The 16,938-nt window shown below is 39.1% G+C and overlaps 1 protein-coding gene across 1 annotated transcript in view; it reads left to right on the top strand.

The window, feature by feature from the left end:
* Nucleotides 1-16,938, top strand: part of C9 (complement C9) — a 54,068-nt gene that overhangs the window by 18,376 nt on the left and 18,754 nt on the right. The window contains exons 5-6 of the mRNA XM_049859402.1: nucleotides 5,104-5,242; nucleotides 12,561-12,824. Coding sequence (XP_049715359.1) covers nucleotides 5,104-5,242; nucleotides 12,561-12,824 — 403 coding nt within the window. The remainder of the gene's footprint in view (nucleotides 1-5,103; nucleotides 5,243-12,560; nucleotides 12,825-16,938) is intronic.

The raw sequence follows: 16,938 nt of genomic DNA, 5'->3' as shown, positions 1-16,938 counted from the left end.
CTGCTGCTAACAAAAAGGTGGGTAGTTTAAATCCACCAGGCGCTCCTTGGAAACTCTATGGGGCAGTTCTACTCTGTCTCATAGAGTCACCATGAGTCGGAATTGACTCAACAGCAGTGGGTTTGGTTTGGTTTTGGTTTTGCCTGACTTTGGTAACAGGGTTATGCTGGCTTCATAGACTGTATTTGGGAATATTCCCTCCTTTTCTATGCTCTGACATAGCTTGAATAGTATTGGTGTGAGCTCCTCTATGAATGTTTGTTAGAATTCTCCGGTGAAGCCATCCTGGTCAAGGTTTTTTGTGGGGGGGGATGTAGTTTTTTTGTTTTGTTTTGTTTACCTCTTCAACCTCTTCTGTTGTGAGTCTGTTCAGGTTTTCTACCTCAGTTTGTATTAGTTTAGGGTAGGCTGCGTATTTCTAGAAATTTGTCCATTTCCTCTAGGTTTTCATATTTGTTGGAGTGTAGTTTTCCATAGTGCTCTGCTATGATCCTTTTTATCTTAGATGGGTCTGTTGTAATGTCCCCCATCTCATTTTTTTACTTGGGTTGTTTGCTTCCTCTAATATTTTTCTTTTGTCAGTTCAGTCACTGGTTTGTCAATTTCGTTGACCTTTTCAAACAACCAACTTTTGGTCTTGTTGATCCTTCCTACTGTTTTTTTTATTCTCTATTTCATTTATTTCCGTTCTGATCTTTATTATTTCCTTTCTTCTGGTGGCCATGGGCTTCTTTTGCTCTTCTCTTTCTATTTGTTTTAGTTATAGGGCTAATGTTTTGATTGTGGCCCTTCTTTTTTGATGTGTGCATTTGTTGCTATAAATTAACCTCTGAGCACTGCCATTGCTGTGTGCCAGAGGTTTTGGTACGATGTGCTTTTATTCTCATTTGTTTCTAGGAATTCTTTTATTCCATCTTTGATGTCTTCTACTATCCAGTGGCTTTTAAGTAAGGTGTTATTCAGTTTCCAAGTTTTTTATTTAGTTTGTTTTCTTCCTGTTAATTTCTACTCTTATGGCATTATGATCAGAGAAGATTCTTTGTATTATTTCTGTGTTTTGGATTTTATTGAGGGTTACTTCCTGGCCTAAAATGTGGTCTATTCTGGTGAATATTCCATGTGCACTGGAAAAAAAGGTATACTTTACTGCTGTTGGGTGGAATGTTCTATATATGTCTATGAGGTCAATTTGATCGACTGTGGTCTTTAGATTTTCTGTATCTTTGTCGAGTTTTCTTTCTAGATGTTCTGTCTTTTACTAAGAGTGGTGTGTTAAGTCTCCTATTTTTATTTTGGAACTGTCTATTTCTCTTTCCAGTGCTGTTAGAATTTGTTTTATGTATGTCGAGTTCTTGTGCTGAGTTCCTTCTGTTTATGGAACTTCTTTTCATTTCTTTTGTTATTGTAGATTTTATGTTTACTAAGTCTTTATGTTTTTCTTCTTTTTTATTTTGATGAGTAGATTTGTAATATCTTTGTGGTTACACTGAAATTTTCTCTTCTCTTCCTCAGTTTAAACCAGTCATTTATTACTTGATATCACTTTGATTTCTTCTCCATTTGAAAGTTCTATACCTATACCATTTATTCCCCCTTTTATTTTTTGATGTTGTCATCGTTTACAGATTGATGCCTCTGGTTCTCTGTTTTAAATCTTTTAATTTTGTCTTATTATCAGGAATTCTTTACCTGTTGTTGTTATCTGGCTGGTGCTGCCCTTTGTCATAGCCTTAGGTTGTTATCTGTGTTGTTGGTTATTTAACTGCAGGACTATTCAGGGGATATTTTTGGTTCAAGTGTTAAAGATTATTTCAGGGCAATAGTTCCAGGGTTTCCTCCAGCCTGACATCTCCAGAATGTCTAGAATCCATTGAGAATTTGAAATGTTTCTGTATTTTCTCCCTTTTGATCAAGATTCTCCTGCAGACTCTTTTATCAAAATGTTCAGTAATGGTAGCAAGGCATCATCCAGTTCTTCTGGTCTCATGACAAAGGAGGCAGTTGTTCATGGAGGCAATTAGCCACACATTCCATTTCTTCCACCAGACGCCTCTTAATGCCTAGGTTCTTAATATGCACATTGTCAATTTTTAGAACACACCATTGGCCAAAGCAAGTCACCTGACCAGGCACAAAGCCAAGAATAAGGAAGTGTACTTTGTCCGTGATGAGGCCATGGCAAGGATGTAGAAACAGGGAGGGATGAAGAATTGGGATGAAAATTTTAATCTAACATGAGGGATAAGATGTTTAAGAAAGTAAAGCAGGTATATAGTGTTTCTTATTATTCTTCTCTTATTCAAGTTGTTGTTGTTAGGTGCTGTCAAGTCAGTTCTGACTCATAACGGCCCTATGTACAACAGAATGAAACACTGCCTGGTCCTGTGCCATCCTCACAATTGTTGTTATGCTTAAACCCATTGTCACAGCCATTGTATCAATCCATCTCATTGAAGGTCTTCCTCTTTTTTGCTGACCCTCTACTTTACCGAGCATGATGTCCTTCTCCAGAGACTGATCCCTCCTGATAACATGTCCAAAGTATGTGAGACAGTCTCACCATCCCTGCTTCTAAGGAGCATTCTGGTTGTACTCCTTCCAACATAGATTCGTTCATTCGTTTGGCAGTCTGTGATATATTCAATATTCTTTGCCAACACCACAATTCAAAGGTATCAATTCTTCGGCCTTCCTTATTCATTGTCCAGCTATTGCATGCATATGAGGCGATTGAAAACACTATGGCTTGGGTCAACCGCACCTTAGGTCTTCAAGGTGAAATCTTTGTTTTTCAACACTTTAAAGAGGTCTTTTGCAGCAGATTTGCCCAATGTGATGCATCTTTTGATTTCTTGACTCCTGCTTCAGTGGGTGTTGATTGTGGATCTAAGTCAAATGAAACCCTTGACAACTGCAGTCTTTTCTCTGTTTATCATATCATATGTAAGGATTTTTGTGTTCCTTATGTCTAAGTGTAACCCATGCTGAAGGCTGTGCTCTTTGATCTTCATCAGTAAGTGCTTCAAGTCCTCTTCACTCTCTGTAAGCAAAGTTGTGTCATCTGCATAACACAGGTTAATGAGTCTTCCTCCAGTCCTGATGCCCTGTTCTTCATATAGTCCAGCTTTTCGGATTATTTGCTCAGCATACAGATTGAGTAGGTATGGCGAAAGGATATAACCCTTACGCACACCTTTTCTGACTTTAAGCCAATCAGCATCCCCTTGTTCTGTCTGAACAACTGCCCCTTGATCTATGTACAGGTTCCTCATAAGCACAGTTAAGTGTTCTGGAATTCCCATTCTCTGCAATGTTATCCATAATTTGTTATGATCCACACAGTTGAATGCCTTTGCATAGTCAATAAAACACAGCTGAAACCTGTCTGCCATAGGTGACCATGCTGATATTTAAATACCGGTGACATAGCTTCCAGCATCACAGCAACACACAAGCCCCCACAATAAAACAAACTGACAGCCTCATGGGAATACTCAAGTTAGTATGCTTAATTTTTGGCTCTGTATTAGAACTTTAGGGTCATAGCATTTTTCATGAAATGTATTTTGGGTGGGGTAAGGAGTGAGAGGTGGTTATTCTTGAGAAAATTACTCATGTATCAATTTCTTAACTTGCCTTCCATTGAAGTTGGGCCACAATGTTCATTTTCTTGGTAGATTCAAAGTTTATTTTAAAAAAATGGCTGCTCATATGAGGATGCTGTTTTTAACTTACCCACTAGAAATAAGATACTCTTTCAATTATTTTTCTCCTATTGGTAATGGGATTACTGTAAGTCATCCACGCCCTTTGACAAATTGTTCTTGAAACCAACATCCAGATTTTAATCCAGCTTATTGGTGTTAAGGATGTGATCTAGAGTAATAGAAGAGTTTATCCTTTCATATCAACCAAAGTTATAGGGATGAGACTCTAACTTCCATACTGGCCTTCCTGGCCTGGGGCCATCCATTCCGGATTGAGCAAGGTCTGTGTTCCCCTAATTAACAAAGGTGTACTTCACAAAGAACTAACTGCTTTTCTTTCATATATTGTTTTGTTTTGTTTTTCTGGGTAAATATCACCATTCTTTATTTCCAAAACTTTTCATCATCCCAAACAGAAACTCTGTACCCATTAAGCAATGACTTCCCATTTCTCACTCCCCTCATTCCCTGGTAACCACTAATCTACCTTCTGTTTCTATGTATTTGCCTATTCTAGATATTTCATCTAAATAGGGTCATACAATATTCATCTTTTTTGTCTGACTTATTTCACTTAGCATAACGTTTTCAAATTTCATCTATGTTGTAGCACATATCAGAACTTTATTTCTCTTCATGGCTGAATAATATTCCATTTTGTTTATGCATTCATAGGTAATGGACTACCTATTGTTTTTAAGTCTACAAATCAATACTTCACCTTTTTAAGGCTAAACAAAATTCCTGCTTCTGAATTAAAACTTACCAAATAAAAGTATTTTGCTGGGGATAAAAAGTGGAACTTTCAAGGCTGCTTTGCTGAAACTTTTGTATTCCTCTTGGAAAGTACAATAAGCTTTGTATGAGCCTGGAAAGAATGAGGTTCTTGACAAGCCATGAGACAGCTGAAAGAAAAGGCTTAAGTTTAAAGAGAATGAGGAGAGAGGAGCCCCACTGCTGATTCATATATGAAAAATTACATGCATATGTTATATTTTCCCCTGAGATGCTCTGTTCGCGAATAACTTAAATGGTTGGTATTACAGCATCAGCTCTTGGTTCACTAAAGGAGATTAGGTAAGACTTACAGCAGCAGAGCTAGACTACAGGAGCCAGATGGTCTCTTGTGCCCTATTTACTGCAGTTCTTTCATTTTGCTCTGAAATCGCCTGAATCGCCTGAAAGAGTTTATAAGGCCCTGCTAAGGTATCCTTTCTGCCAGAGACACTGAGCTGTGGGAAACAGGCTCTTTCTTCTGTTCTGATTATACTGCACCCATTCTAGGCGACGGTGACAAGAACTAAAACTCTCTTTCTCTTTCCCCTGCTACAGAGGTCTATCTGGCACTAAAAAGGTGTGGTATTTCTGCACCTGAAGCTACTCTGCTTATTTTCAGGATCAACATTTTAGGGATGGATCCCCTAAGTACTCCTTTTGACAATGAGTTCTACAATGGCCTCTGTGACCGGGTTCGAGATGGAAACACCTTGACATACTACCGCAGACCCTGGAATGTGGCTTCTTTGGCCTATGAAGTAAGTCTCCTCAGAAGACAGCATAACTGTTAAGTTTTTGGCTGAAGAGTTGCTTCAGTAAATGTAATGATATATAATGGGAAAAATTTAGTACACTAAAGATTTCAGGTGAAGATAAGACTCTTTTTTATTGTGCTTTAGATAAAAGTTTACAGTTCAAGTTAATTTCTCATTCAAAAATTTATACACATATTGTTTTGTGACATTAGTTGCAATCCACACAATGTGACAGCACACTCCCCTTGCCACCCTGGAAGACTCACTTTAAAAAGAGAGGGAGGCATAGCTTTGATCTCTTTAGAAAATATACAGGGGTCCACAGTCTTCAGTAACATTCACCTGGTGATGTAATTTTAGCAAATACATAGACTAGGTAAAACAAATTATCTAAGACTTGAGATAAGTAAAAATTAAACTACTGCTGAAGTAGGGATTACACTGATTCTGAGCTATTCAAATGAGATTTTTTTTTTTACCCTGCCAATGAAAATCCAAATTTACATTTGTTTTCCTGCAATATTCCCTTTATAGAGCCTGATTTACTAATGCAAGTAGCTATCTTCAGTCACCTTAAACCCCTCTAGCTGTTTTGAAACTATTTCTGAAAAGTTATGTTTACACCACACATTGCCATTCCAAACCTATGACTTTCCTGAAAGTCACCTAAGTTTTCTAGAACTGTACACAGACTGGATCCCCATTTAAGGGATTATTATTATCACCTTTAGAGAGACCTTTGTTGGTTCAAGTAAGATATAATGAAGGTTAGTAATTAACTTAGTCCCATACAGGAGCTACAATAGTCTCTTTCTTGAAATGCCCCCTTGGTGAAGAAGATACATAATGTCCACTTTATTCAGTTATTACAAAATTCTTTATTATTGTCAGTCCCACCAGTTGTCTTCAAGTTGATTCTGACTCATAGTTTAGTTCTTCTTAAGCCTGGGTCTGCATGAAAATGTAAGATTTAGGTAATGAACAGAGTTTACAAAATGTATCCAGATTATAATCATTCTTTCCATGCGAAATCCTGTCAAAATCGTGGGTGATTTCTGTATCATGTGAACTGCCAATTATTTCTTGTTGCCTCGTAACTTCCTATATCCATTCCACTACAGCTACTCACATTTCTATCTATGACCTTGACCTTGTCTTCACCAAAACTGAGCTGCCTTTGAAATCTGAAAACCTGAAAAATCCAACATTTAACCCTTTGACTCACCGTAACTAATATCTCAGCTGTCACCCTCACTTATGCCCACTAACCTGTTCTTAAACTTCATCAAGACCTCCAGTTTCTTGGCATCTACTTTTCTCCCATTCTGTCTTGCTCCTCCCATCTTCAGTTCTTTCCTTCATCCAATTCAGATCCCTTTGACCACTCTTGCCAGTATTATCAAATGTCATTGCTTTCCATTCTTTCTGTAATCCAGGAAAACTCCAACTTTGAATGAACCCTATTATTTTTCTGCCTACTACTAAAAATATGTTGCTGAACACTGTAAAGAAAATCATGCTAACACAAAGATAAAGTAAAAACAAACCAACCTGTTGCCATTGGCTCAATTCTGACTCATAGTGACACTATAGGACAGAGTAGACCTGCTCCATAAGATTTCCAAGGAGCTGGCTGGTGGATTCGAAACACTGACCTTTTGGTTAGCAGCCAAATGCTTAACCACTGCACCGCCAGGGCTCCAACACAAAGATGGGTGATGTAATAACCTCAATAGGTCCTCCATGCTGATCAGTAGGTCAACAACATCTTCCCTAGGTTGCATTTCTCCCCATTCTCCACAAAGGCAGTTTAAAGCTCAAGCTCCTTACCTTACAATGCCAAGTTCAGCTCATAGATGGCATTAGTTACAACTCAATGGAGAATACCAAGGCCAGAATGTCCTCAATTGTTTCTTCCACTTATGTACAAACTTGTCACTTAGTCCATCTTTAAATCCTTCTGTTTTGTCTCACTAGAAAGCTTATCTTTCCATTCCATATGCCTCTCCCCTCAGATAGCTTGCTAGTCATTCTCCTAAACTTTTATTTAGCCTCTCCCTCATTCCTCTCAACCCTGCCTTTAATATATAAATATCTTCAAGACTCCCATCTAAAAAAAAAAAAAAAAACAGGAAAGGAGAAGGAAGGAAAGAAAGGAGAGAGGGAGGAAGAATGACACTGTCTTAGTCATCTAACAGCCCTTGAATATTGATGTTCCCAGAGTTCCTATCTTGTTCACTAGTCTCTCTCTACATACTCTCCTTAAGTGATTTCATTCCCTTCTCACTTCAATTTTTATTTCTGTCCTCAGGCTTTACAAATCCTATATTTTATGCCCACGTCTCTCTCTAAGCTGGGTCTCTGTGAAATAAATTGTCTGACATCATCACACAGTCAATAAGCCCAAAGCTGAATTCTCATCTTACTCCCAATTTCCCAAGCTTTGAACCTCAAAACCTGGAAATTTTCCTGAAGATTTCCTTTACAGACACACCTCCCTCAAAGCCCACAATATAACCAATCTCCAAGTTTGTTTATTATAATGTCTCTTAAATCAGCCGTCTATTCTCTATTCCTACTGCACCTCCCTTAGTCTCATCTCATCTTGGCTACTAAGCCAGTCTTCTTACCAGTTTATAACCTCTAGGTTTACCCTGGTGGCGTAGTGGTTAAGTGCTGTAGCTGTTAACCAACAGGTCGGCAGTTCGAATCTACCAGGCACTCCTTGAAAACTCTATGGGGCAGTTCTACTCTGTCCTGTAGAGTCGCTATGAGTCAGAATTAACTTGACAGCAATGAGCTTTTTTTGTCAGTTTGTTTAGTTTTTACCCAATTTCAATTCATTCCCCACATTGCAATGTAAAGACAAATAACAAATCAGGTCATATCACTCTGCTGCTTAAATTTGGTGAATGTCTCCCTATAGCCTGTAGAAAGGAGCCCTGGTGGCACCGTGGTTAAGTGCTCAGCTGCTAACCAAAAGTTTGGCAGTTTGAACTCACCAGCTGCTTTACTAAAGAAAGATGTGATAGTCTGCTTCCATAAAGATTTATATCCTTGGAAACCTCATGGGGTTGCTATAAGTCAGAATCGCCTCAATAGCAGTGAGTTTATTTGTTTGTTGTTTTTTAGCGTATAAAACCCATTGCTGTCAAGTCAATTCCAACTCATAGCGACAGAGTAGAACTGCCCCATAGAGTTTCCAAGGAGCATCTGGTGGACTCGAATTGCCAACCTTTTGGTTAGCAGCCGCAGCACTTAACCACTACACCACTAGGGTTTCCTTTTAGCCTGTAGGATACCAGTTAAACTTGTTGGCAGAGTACAAGGTCATTCCTGATCTGTTGATTGTCACTCCACCCTCAGCCTTCTCCTCTGATCCTCTATCTTGGTTAGGTTCCCTTCCTGCAATTAACACAAGACCCTCAGTATGCTCTCTGTCTTGGTACTTATTTTGCTGTATTATACTTTTAAGGAGTTCTTGTTAAGTGCTTGGCTGCTAACCTAAAGGTCAACAGTTTGAACCCACCCAGTGGCTCTGCAGGAGACAAGGTCTAGTGATCCGCTGCCATAAAGATTGCAGCCTAGGAAACTTTGTAGGGCAATTCTACTGTGTCCTATATGGTTGCTATGAGTCAGAATCAACTCCATGGCACACAACTACAACAACATACATATTCTTAGTTGATTTCTACTCATTTATCTTGGAACCCTGGGAAACTAACATAGTATAACCCATACCCTTTGCCATCGAGTCGAGTATAGTGTGCTAAATAAATGTTTGTTGAATTAATCAATAACATTGATTAAATAACATTAAAACTCTTGTGGGGAAAAAAGCTAATGATTTTAATGATGGCAAGAAACTTAATCAGGCAGACACATTGCAATTACTGTTAAAGTTGACAGCAAAGCTGCAAACAGAGGGTTAATTAACTATTCTTTCTACTGGCAAATTGAGCCCATTTAGGAAAACTGGCAGAGTACAGAGTATATGTACTGTTGGTTGGTTTGTTTTATGGTGATGTTTCCCAAGAGGTAAATATGTAGACCATCACTATAGAAACTGTTCTCTTGAAAAATACTGATACCCATACCTATCCAGTCAATTCTGACTCACGGCAACTCTATAGGACAGAGTAGAACTGCCCCATAAGGTTTCCAAGGAGTAGATGGTGGATTCAAACTGCTGACCTTTTGCTTAGCAGCTGAATGCTTAACCACTGTGCCACCAGGGCTCCTGAGAAATACTACGATCAACAAATCAACGCTTATGGATTCAAATCCTGATGGTTCTCATATGCCATATTAAGTAATCCTGAGCCACTGAGTAGAGTGATGTGGTGAGAGTTTTATCTTAGATTCTCTTCATGTTTTGTGGAGATGAATTTCAAAGGCACAAGAGCAGAGGGAATGAGAACAGAAGGAGGCTGTTTTATGATCCATGAAGGAGATGATAAAAGACTGAACTGGGTCAGTAATAGTAGACATAAAGACAGAGAGATGAAATCTAGCATGTTTAAGAACTAAGAATTTGGCTAAGGATGGAAAACTGTATTGCATGTGCTCCATTACCCAGCTTCTGAATTCAGACTTCCTGGTTTGAATTCTGGTGTTTGTCTGCTTACCATCCGTGTAATTTAGGCAACTTACTTATCTTCCCTGATAAGTATTTTCTTATTATAAAATGGGTGATGATAGCACATACTTCATAGGGTTGTTGGAAAGATTAAATGAGTAAGTACATGCAAAATGTTTAGAACAGTGTCTGGCACAAAGTAAACTCTCAGTAGATGGACTATGTGGAGAGAGAAAGTCCAGGAAGACCTCCAGTGGATGATAAGCCACCAAAACAGATCTTGGCATTGTTGTCGATGAGAAATCTATCAAAAGAGGAGGCCTTCCTAAAAAAACGTGAGGCTTAAGCTAAGCCTTCAAGTAGGATTAAGCAGGCCAAGGTGTGTAGTATGTGTGTGAGTGTGGGATAGAGTGTGAATGTGAGTGAGTGTGTAAGAAAGAGTGTGTGTGTGAGTATATGTGATGTGTGCAAATGTTATGGAAGGATGTGGGGGCAAGGGAATATTTCAGAAAGAGCAGCCTAAAGAGGTCCTGAGTGTGTGAAGAAGTATGGGCTGTAGAAAAACAGAAAGGTGCACAGGTGACTGGAGCACAGTCAGGGAGAGAGAAACTTAGAATAAGCCTAGTTTGGATTATTATCTTAAAGGCAGTGGAAGACATCGAAAGACTTTCAGCAGGGAGGTGACGTGGTGTCTTGGTTATCTAGTGCTGCTATAAGGGAAATACCTCAAGTGGGTGGCTTTGACAAACAGAAACTTATTCTCTCACAGTCTAACAGGCTAGAAGTCCAAATTCAGGGTGCCAGCTCCAGGGGAAGGCTTTCTCTGTCAGCTCTAGAGGAAGGTCCTTGTCATCAATCTTTCCCTGGACTAGGAGCTTCTCCATGCAGGAATCCTGAGTTCAAATGACTCTGCTCCTGGCACTGCTTTCCTGGTGATATGAGCACCACCCCCTTCTCTGCTTGCTTCTCGATCCTTTTATCTCAGCGGTGCAGGCCACACCCCATGGAAACTCCTTTTACATTGGATCAGGGATGTGGCCTGAGCAACGGTGTTACATCCTACCCTAATCCTTCGTAACATAATCTAATCTTGCCTCATTAACTACAGGCAGAGATTACAATTTATAACACACAGGAAAATTATATCAATCACAAAATGGAGGATAACCACACAATACTGGGAATCATGACCTAACCAAGTTGGCACATATTTTGGGGGGGCACAAGTCAATCCATGATAGTAAGGTTTTCTCTTCCCCTTTATGGTGATTACTTTTCCAGCATGCCTTATTCTAATGATAACTATATACATTTTAGTGTTCCCCATTGGACATCAACTTTAGGTTTCTTCCCTCACAGAACAACACCCAATCCACGCTACTGATCCAATTCATGCCACTACCTGAAGAGCAAATCTCCCCTTCCCAGACAACAATTACATCTATTTCAGAGGACCTCTGGAAAGGGAGCTGAAATGCTGAGAATTAACAACCTCCCAAAAAAAAAAAAAAAAAAATTTTTTTTTTTTTTTTTTAATGATACTTGGAGTCCTTGGGTGGTGCAAATGGTTAAGCACTTGACTACTAACTAAAAGACTTGGCAATTTGAGCCCACCCAGAGGCATCTTGGAAGGAAACCTTGGTGATCTGCTTCCAAAAGGTCATAGCCATGAAAAACCTCTGGAGTGCAGTTCTAGTCTGCACACATGGGGTCATTATGAGTCAGAATCAACTTGACAGCAACTGGTTTAGGGTTTTTTTTTTTTTGGTCTTCATTGATACTTGACAATAGCCAGATTGGCAAAGAACATTTTAATTGAAAGTTTGGGTTTTTTAACTTGTTTATTTAAGTTTTGTTTTTAATGTAAAATGCACATGGTGAAAAGAAAAAAGAAAAGTTCAACAGCACAAAAGGTTATGCAAGGAAAAGTCAGTTTCCCTCACACTGTAGATTCCCATTTTCCCTTCTCAAGGGAAAACACCCTCTCTGGAGTCTTTCGGGAGCCCTGGTGGGGCAGTGGTTAAGAGCCTGGCTGCTAATCAAAAGGTTGGCAGTTCAGATCCACCAGCCACTCTTTGGAATCCCTATGGGGCAGTTCTACTCTGTCCTATAGGATCACCATGAGTTGGAATCAACTCTACAGGCAATGAGTTTACTTGGGTCATTTGACCATTCTTCCGTCAATTTTCTATGCACACATAAGCATGTCTTTCTTTGACAGACAGTAGAGTATAAAGGTGAGGAGAACCATTTTTGAAGCCAGACATCCCAGTGACAATTTCTGGCTCCTTAACCTATTTGAGTTAACACGCGTAAAATAATTAAAAAGTGCCTATAAACCTTCAGTAAGTGTTGGTTTCATTATTTGTTTGTTTAAGCTGTGTATCTGTTCTGTAACTTATTAGAGATATTACCCTTTGAAAACTTGTTGTATCGTAAGCCCTTCCTATGCATTATCTCATTGACTCCTTACAACAACCTTTGGGCTAGGTAGGCAGAGTATCCTTATTTTACAGACTAGGAATCTTAGACACAGAGAGATTATTGTGTAGTGTTCCCCAAGTCACAGAGCCTGGAAATAATGGAGCCAGGATTTGAACCCCAGCAGTCTGACTCCAGAGCCTTCAAGTCTAATTCTTTTGCTCAGCTCCCTTTCAATTGATTGCTTAATTTTTATTTGTTTCTGTTCTTTTTGTGTGTGTGTTGTTGTTGTTGTTAACAACACTTTGTTATTCCTTTTAGGTCAAAGCTGATAAAAATTTCCGAACCGAGCATTTTGAAGAACAGTTTCAAGCATTCACAGGTATCATCCAAGAGAAGACATCAACTTTTAATGCAGATTTCTCTCTAAAATTCACACCCGTTGAAGCTAACAAGAAAGTTGAAGATAAACCTAAAGAAGATGCTAATGGAAGCTCCCAAAATCATAAAAGGGAGGGTAGCTTTCGGTTTAGTTATCTCAAACATGAAACTTACCAACAACTCTTGTCATATTTTTCACTACAGGTAAGACCAGATGCTTCATATAGAGAATATAGCGGCATATGTTTTAAACTAACAAGCCTCTTCTTTTAAGTTTAAAAGTCTGGAACAGATAGAACTCACAAGAGAGTGAAAATAGCACTCAGCAAATCCTCAAATATGTGCTTAGAATGGCAGGAAGAAGAATGCTAAATGGAGAAAAATCTGTTGGGAGGTTTGGTAGCAGTAAGTGGGTCACATGTTTGGTTGTAAATGAGGCATCAGGATTGGAGGAAGACTCATTAACAACCTGCATTATGTAGATGACACACCTTGCTTGCTGAAAGTGAAGGGGACTTGAAGTACTTACCGATGAAGATCAAAGACCACAACCTTCAATATGGATTATGCCTCAGCTCACAACTGGATCAATAAGCAACATCACGATAAGTGGAGAAAACATTGAAGCTGTCAAGGATTTCATTTTAATTGAATCCACGATCAACACTCGTGGAAGCAGCAGTCAAGAAATCAATGGACACATTGCATTGGGCAAATCTGCTGCAAAAGACCTCTTCAAAGCATTAAAAAAAAAAAAAGATGTCACCTTGAAGACTGAGGTGCACCTGACCCAAGCTACATTGTTTTCAATAGCCTCCTATCCAAGCAAAAGCTGGACAATGAATAAGGAAGACCGAAGAAGAATTGATACCCTTGAATTATCGTACTGGTGAAGAATACTGAATATACCATGGACTGCCAAAAGAATGAACAAATCTGTCTTGGAAGAACTACAGCCAGGATGCTCCTTAGAAGCAAGGATGGGGAGTTTACGTCTCACATGCTTTGGACATGTTATCAGGAGGGATCAGTCCCTGGAGAAGGACGTCATGCTTGGTAAAGTACAGAGTCAGCGAAAAAGAGGAAGACCCTCAACCGGGTGGATTGACAGTGGCTGTAACAATGACCTCAAGCATAACAATGTCTGTGAGGATGGTGCAGGACCGGGTGGTATTTCATTCTGTTGTACATAGGGTCATTATGAGTTGGAACTGACTCGACAGCACCTAACAACAATTGAGAAGAGATTATGAGTATTAAAAGTAAAAGCAAGGAATCATGTTAGAAAGCTATTTCGGGAATCCAGGTAAGAGATGATGCTGTTCAGACAGGACAGTTGTAAGAGTCCAAGTCCAAGGTTTTTGGTCTGTACAACCAGAGGGAGAAGACTTCAGATAGAGCAGGTTTGGAGAAGATCAGGATTTAAGCTTTAATTATGTTAAGTTTGAGATGTCTATTAGACATTCAGTTGGAAATGTCAATTAAGAAGTTTTAGTTATGAGTCTGGGGTTTGGGAGAGAGACTTGGGCTTGAGCTATAAATTTAGGAATTTTTACCATATATCAGTTGCCTTCGAGTCAATTCCAATTCATAGTGACCCTATAGGAGAGAGTAGCCCCATGGGGTTTCCAAGGAGTGGCTTGTAGATTTAAACTGTCAACCTTTTGGTTAGCAGCCAAGGTATTAACCACTGAGCCACCAGGGGTTCTGTTACCATAAAGATGTTGCTTTAAGCTACGGGGCTTGGTGAGTCCACCAATGAAGTTAATATAGATAAAAAAGAGAAGGAGACCAAACGTGGGGAACTTCAACATGAACAGGCCTTGGAAAAGAGGAAGAAGAACTATCAAAGGAAACCAAGAAGAAGTGGCCATTGTAGTTTCCTTTAACCTTGCTATTCAAAATGTGGTTGGTAGACCAGTTGTATCAAATCCCTGGGGTGCTAGCATCTCAGACTTCACCTCAGATCTACTGGATCAGAATTGCCTTTCTGCAAAATTCCCTAGGTGGTTTGTTTGCATTTTACAGTCTGGGAAGCACTACCCTAGAAGATAAGAGAAGAAACTATATCAAGGAGAAAGGAATGATGGACTGCATCAAGCATGCTAATATGTCAACATTATGAAGGTCACGGGTGACCTTGAAAAGAGCACTTTCGTTGGGATAGTGGGGGTAGAAGTACGATTGGATTGGCTTTAAGAGAAAATAAGGACAGGAATAGGAAATGGCCAGTATGAAAAACTCTTTTGAGGGATTTTGTTACTATGGGGAAAAAGAAGTAAGAAGCTGCTAATGGGGCAAGTGAGGTCGAGAGAATTTTTTTCTTTTTTAATGTTTTAAAATGGAAGAGAAAACAGCATATTTGGATGAAAATGATCCAAGATCTACCTTTTAAGTAAATTGAGCCAAATAACATCACGTGTCTGACTCCAAACCCCAAGATACACCTCTTATTTTAGCAATCAATGAAAAGAAATTCAAATATGTTGATCTTTAAGGCTCTATTGAGAATTATTATGAAAGACAGCAGGTGGAGAGCTCAGATGACTCATCATGTATAGAGTAAGTTCCATTAAGATTTTTATCAGTGGCTGAGAAGTTAAGCCATGCCATGGGAACAACTGTGCTTCAAGAATACCGTTAGAAAGTTTGGTATAATGTTCATATACACCAAGATATACCTTTAAAACAATAAAATGTTTTAAACTCCCACACAATCAACATACATTAACCACAGCCGCTGCAGGGTCATTTCAAATGATCCATCTACAAAAACCATGGGTGCTGGCTATGGTTCTGTTTTGCCTCAGACAGGTTATAGCATTGAGTCACATAATTCTTCGTCACTGCCCCAGTGTTCGCTTAGATATTTAAGACAGCATCTCTGGGAACATTTAACTATTGAGTCGTTTAGGTTGGCTTGAGATTTATGTCTTACAATATTGTCTGTCCTGTGGATTTTTAGTACTGTTGCTGCCACACACTACTTGTATGATTTTCTCCTTTTCCCACCCCTCCCCTCCCTGGTAACCATCAAAATACTTGTGTGATTTTTGAGCTAAGAAAACATTGGATCAGAGTTTCTTCATCTGAAAAATAAGAAGATTGTTGTTGTTGTTAGGTGTCATTGAGCTCATTTTCAGCTCACAGCAACCTCATGGGACAGAGTAGTACTGTCCCATATTCTGGTGGCGTAGTGGTTGAAGTGCTACAGCTGCTAACCAAAGGGTCAGCAGTTTGAAACTGCCAGGCGCTCCTTGGAAACTCTAGGGGCAGTTCTACTCTGTCCTGTAGGGTCGCTATGAGTCGGAATCGACTCGACAGCACTGGGTTTTGGTTAATCTTTACAGGAGCGGATTGCCAGGCCTTTCTCCTGAAGAGTCTCTGGGTGACTTCAAATCACCAATCTTTCAGATAGCAGCTGAGCGCTTAACCGTTGCTCCACCAGGCCTCCTTATGTGTGTGGCTTCATATATAATGCCTGCATTTCCTTCCATTGTTAACATTTTAAAAATCAACTTAGATTTAATTTACATATAATACAACGCAAAGATTTTAAATATATAGCTCCATGCATTTTGATCATTGTATACACCTTTATAACCACCTCCTCAAACAAAATATAGAACATCTCCATCACCCTAGAAAATTCCCTCATGCCTTTTTGTAATCAATTCCCCAAGACGTGAGTGACTACCACCGATCAGATTTCCCTGACCATAGCTGAGCTTTGTCTGTTCTAGGACCTTATATAAAAGGAATCATATGTATACTTTTTTGCAGCTGGCTTTTCGCTCAGCATAACATTTTTGAGATTCATTTATGTTGTTTTATGTATCAGAAGCATGTTCCTTTTTATTGCTAGGTAGTATTTCCTTGTATGAAAATACTACAATTTTTTTGTTGAGTCCCCTGTTGATGAGTTGTTGAGTCATTTCCAGTTTTAAACTATTCTGACTAAAGATTCTATGAAATTCTTGTACAGGTCTCTTTGTGAACAATATTTTATTGATCTTGAACTTGGAAAATACAAAGAAGTGGAATTGCTGGTTATGAGGTAGCTGTGTGTTGAACTTTTATAAAAGACTGCCTCACAGTTTTCCAGTGTGGTTATACTCTCCCACCAGCAATGTATGAGCATTCAAGTTGCTGCAAATCCTCGTCAACACTTGGTATTGACAGTAGTTTAATTTTAGCCATTCTCATGGGTTGAAGTGGTTGTTCATAAAAAAAAAAATGTTCATAGACAGTGCTAAAAAATTTATTGCCCTTAGAAATTCTAAATTTTGTGATTTTTTGAAATTTGAAACAATGATGA

This window comes from Elephas maximus, chromosome 2 (assembly GCF_024166365.1).
Source record: "Elephas maximus indicus isolate mEleMax1 chromosome 2, mEleMax1 primary haplotype, whole genome shotgun sequence".
Taxonomy (NCBI): domain Eukaryota; kingdom Metazoa; phylum Chordata; class Mammalia; order Proboscidea; family Elephantidae; genus Elephas; species Elephas maximus.
The sequence above is the reverse complement of the archived record's forward strand: the minus strand, read 5'-3'. Positions and strand labels throughout refer to the sequence as shown.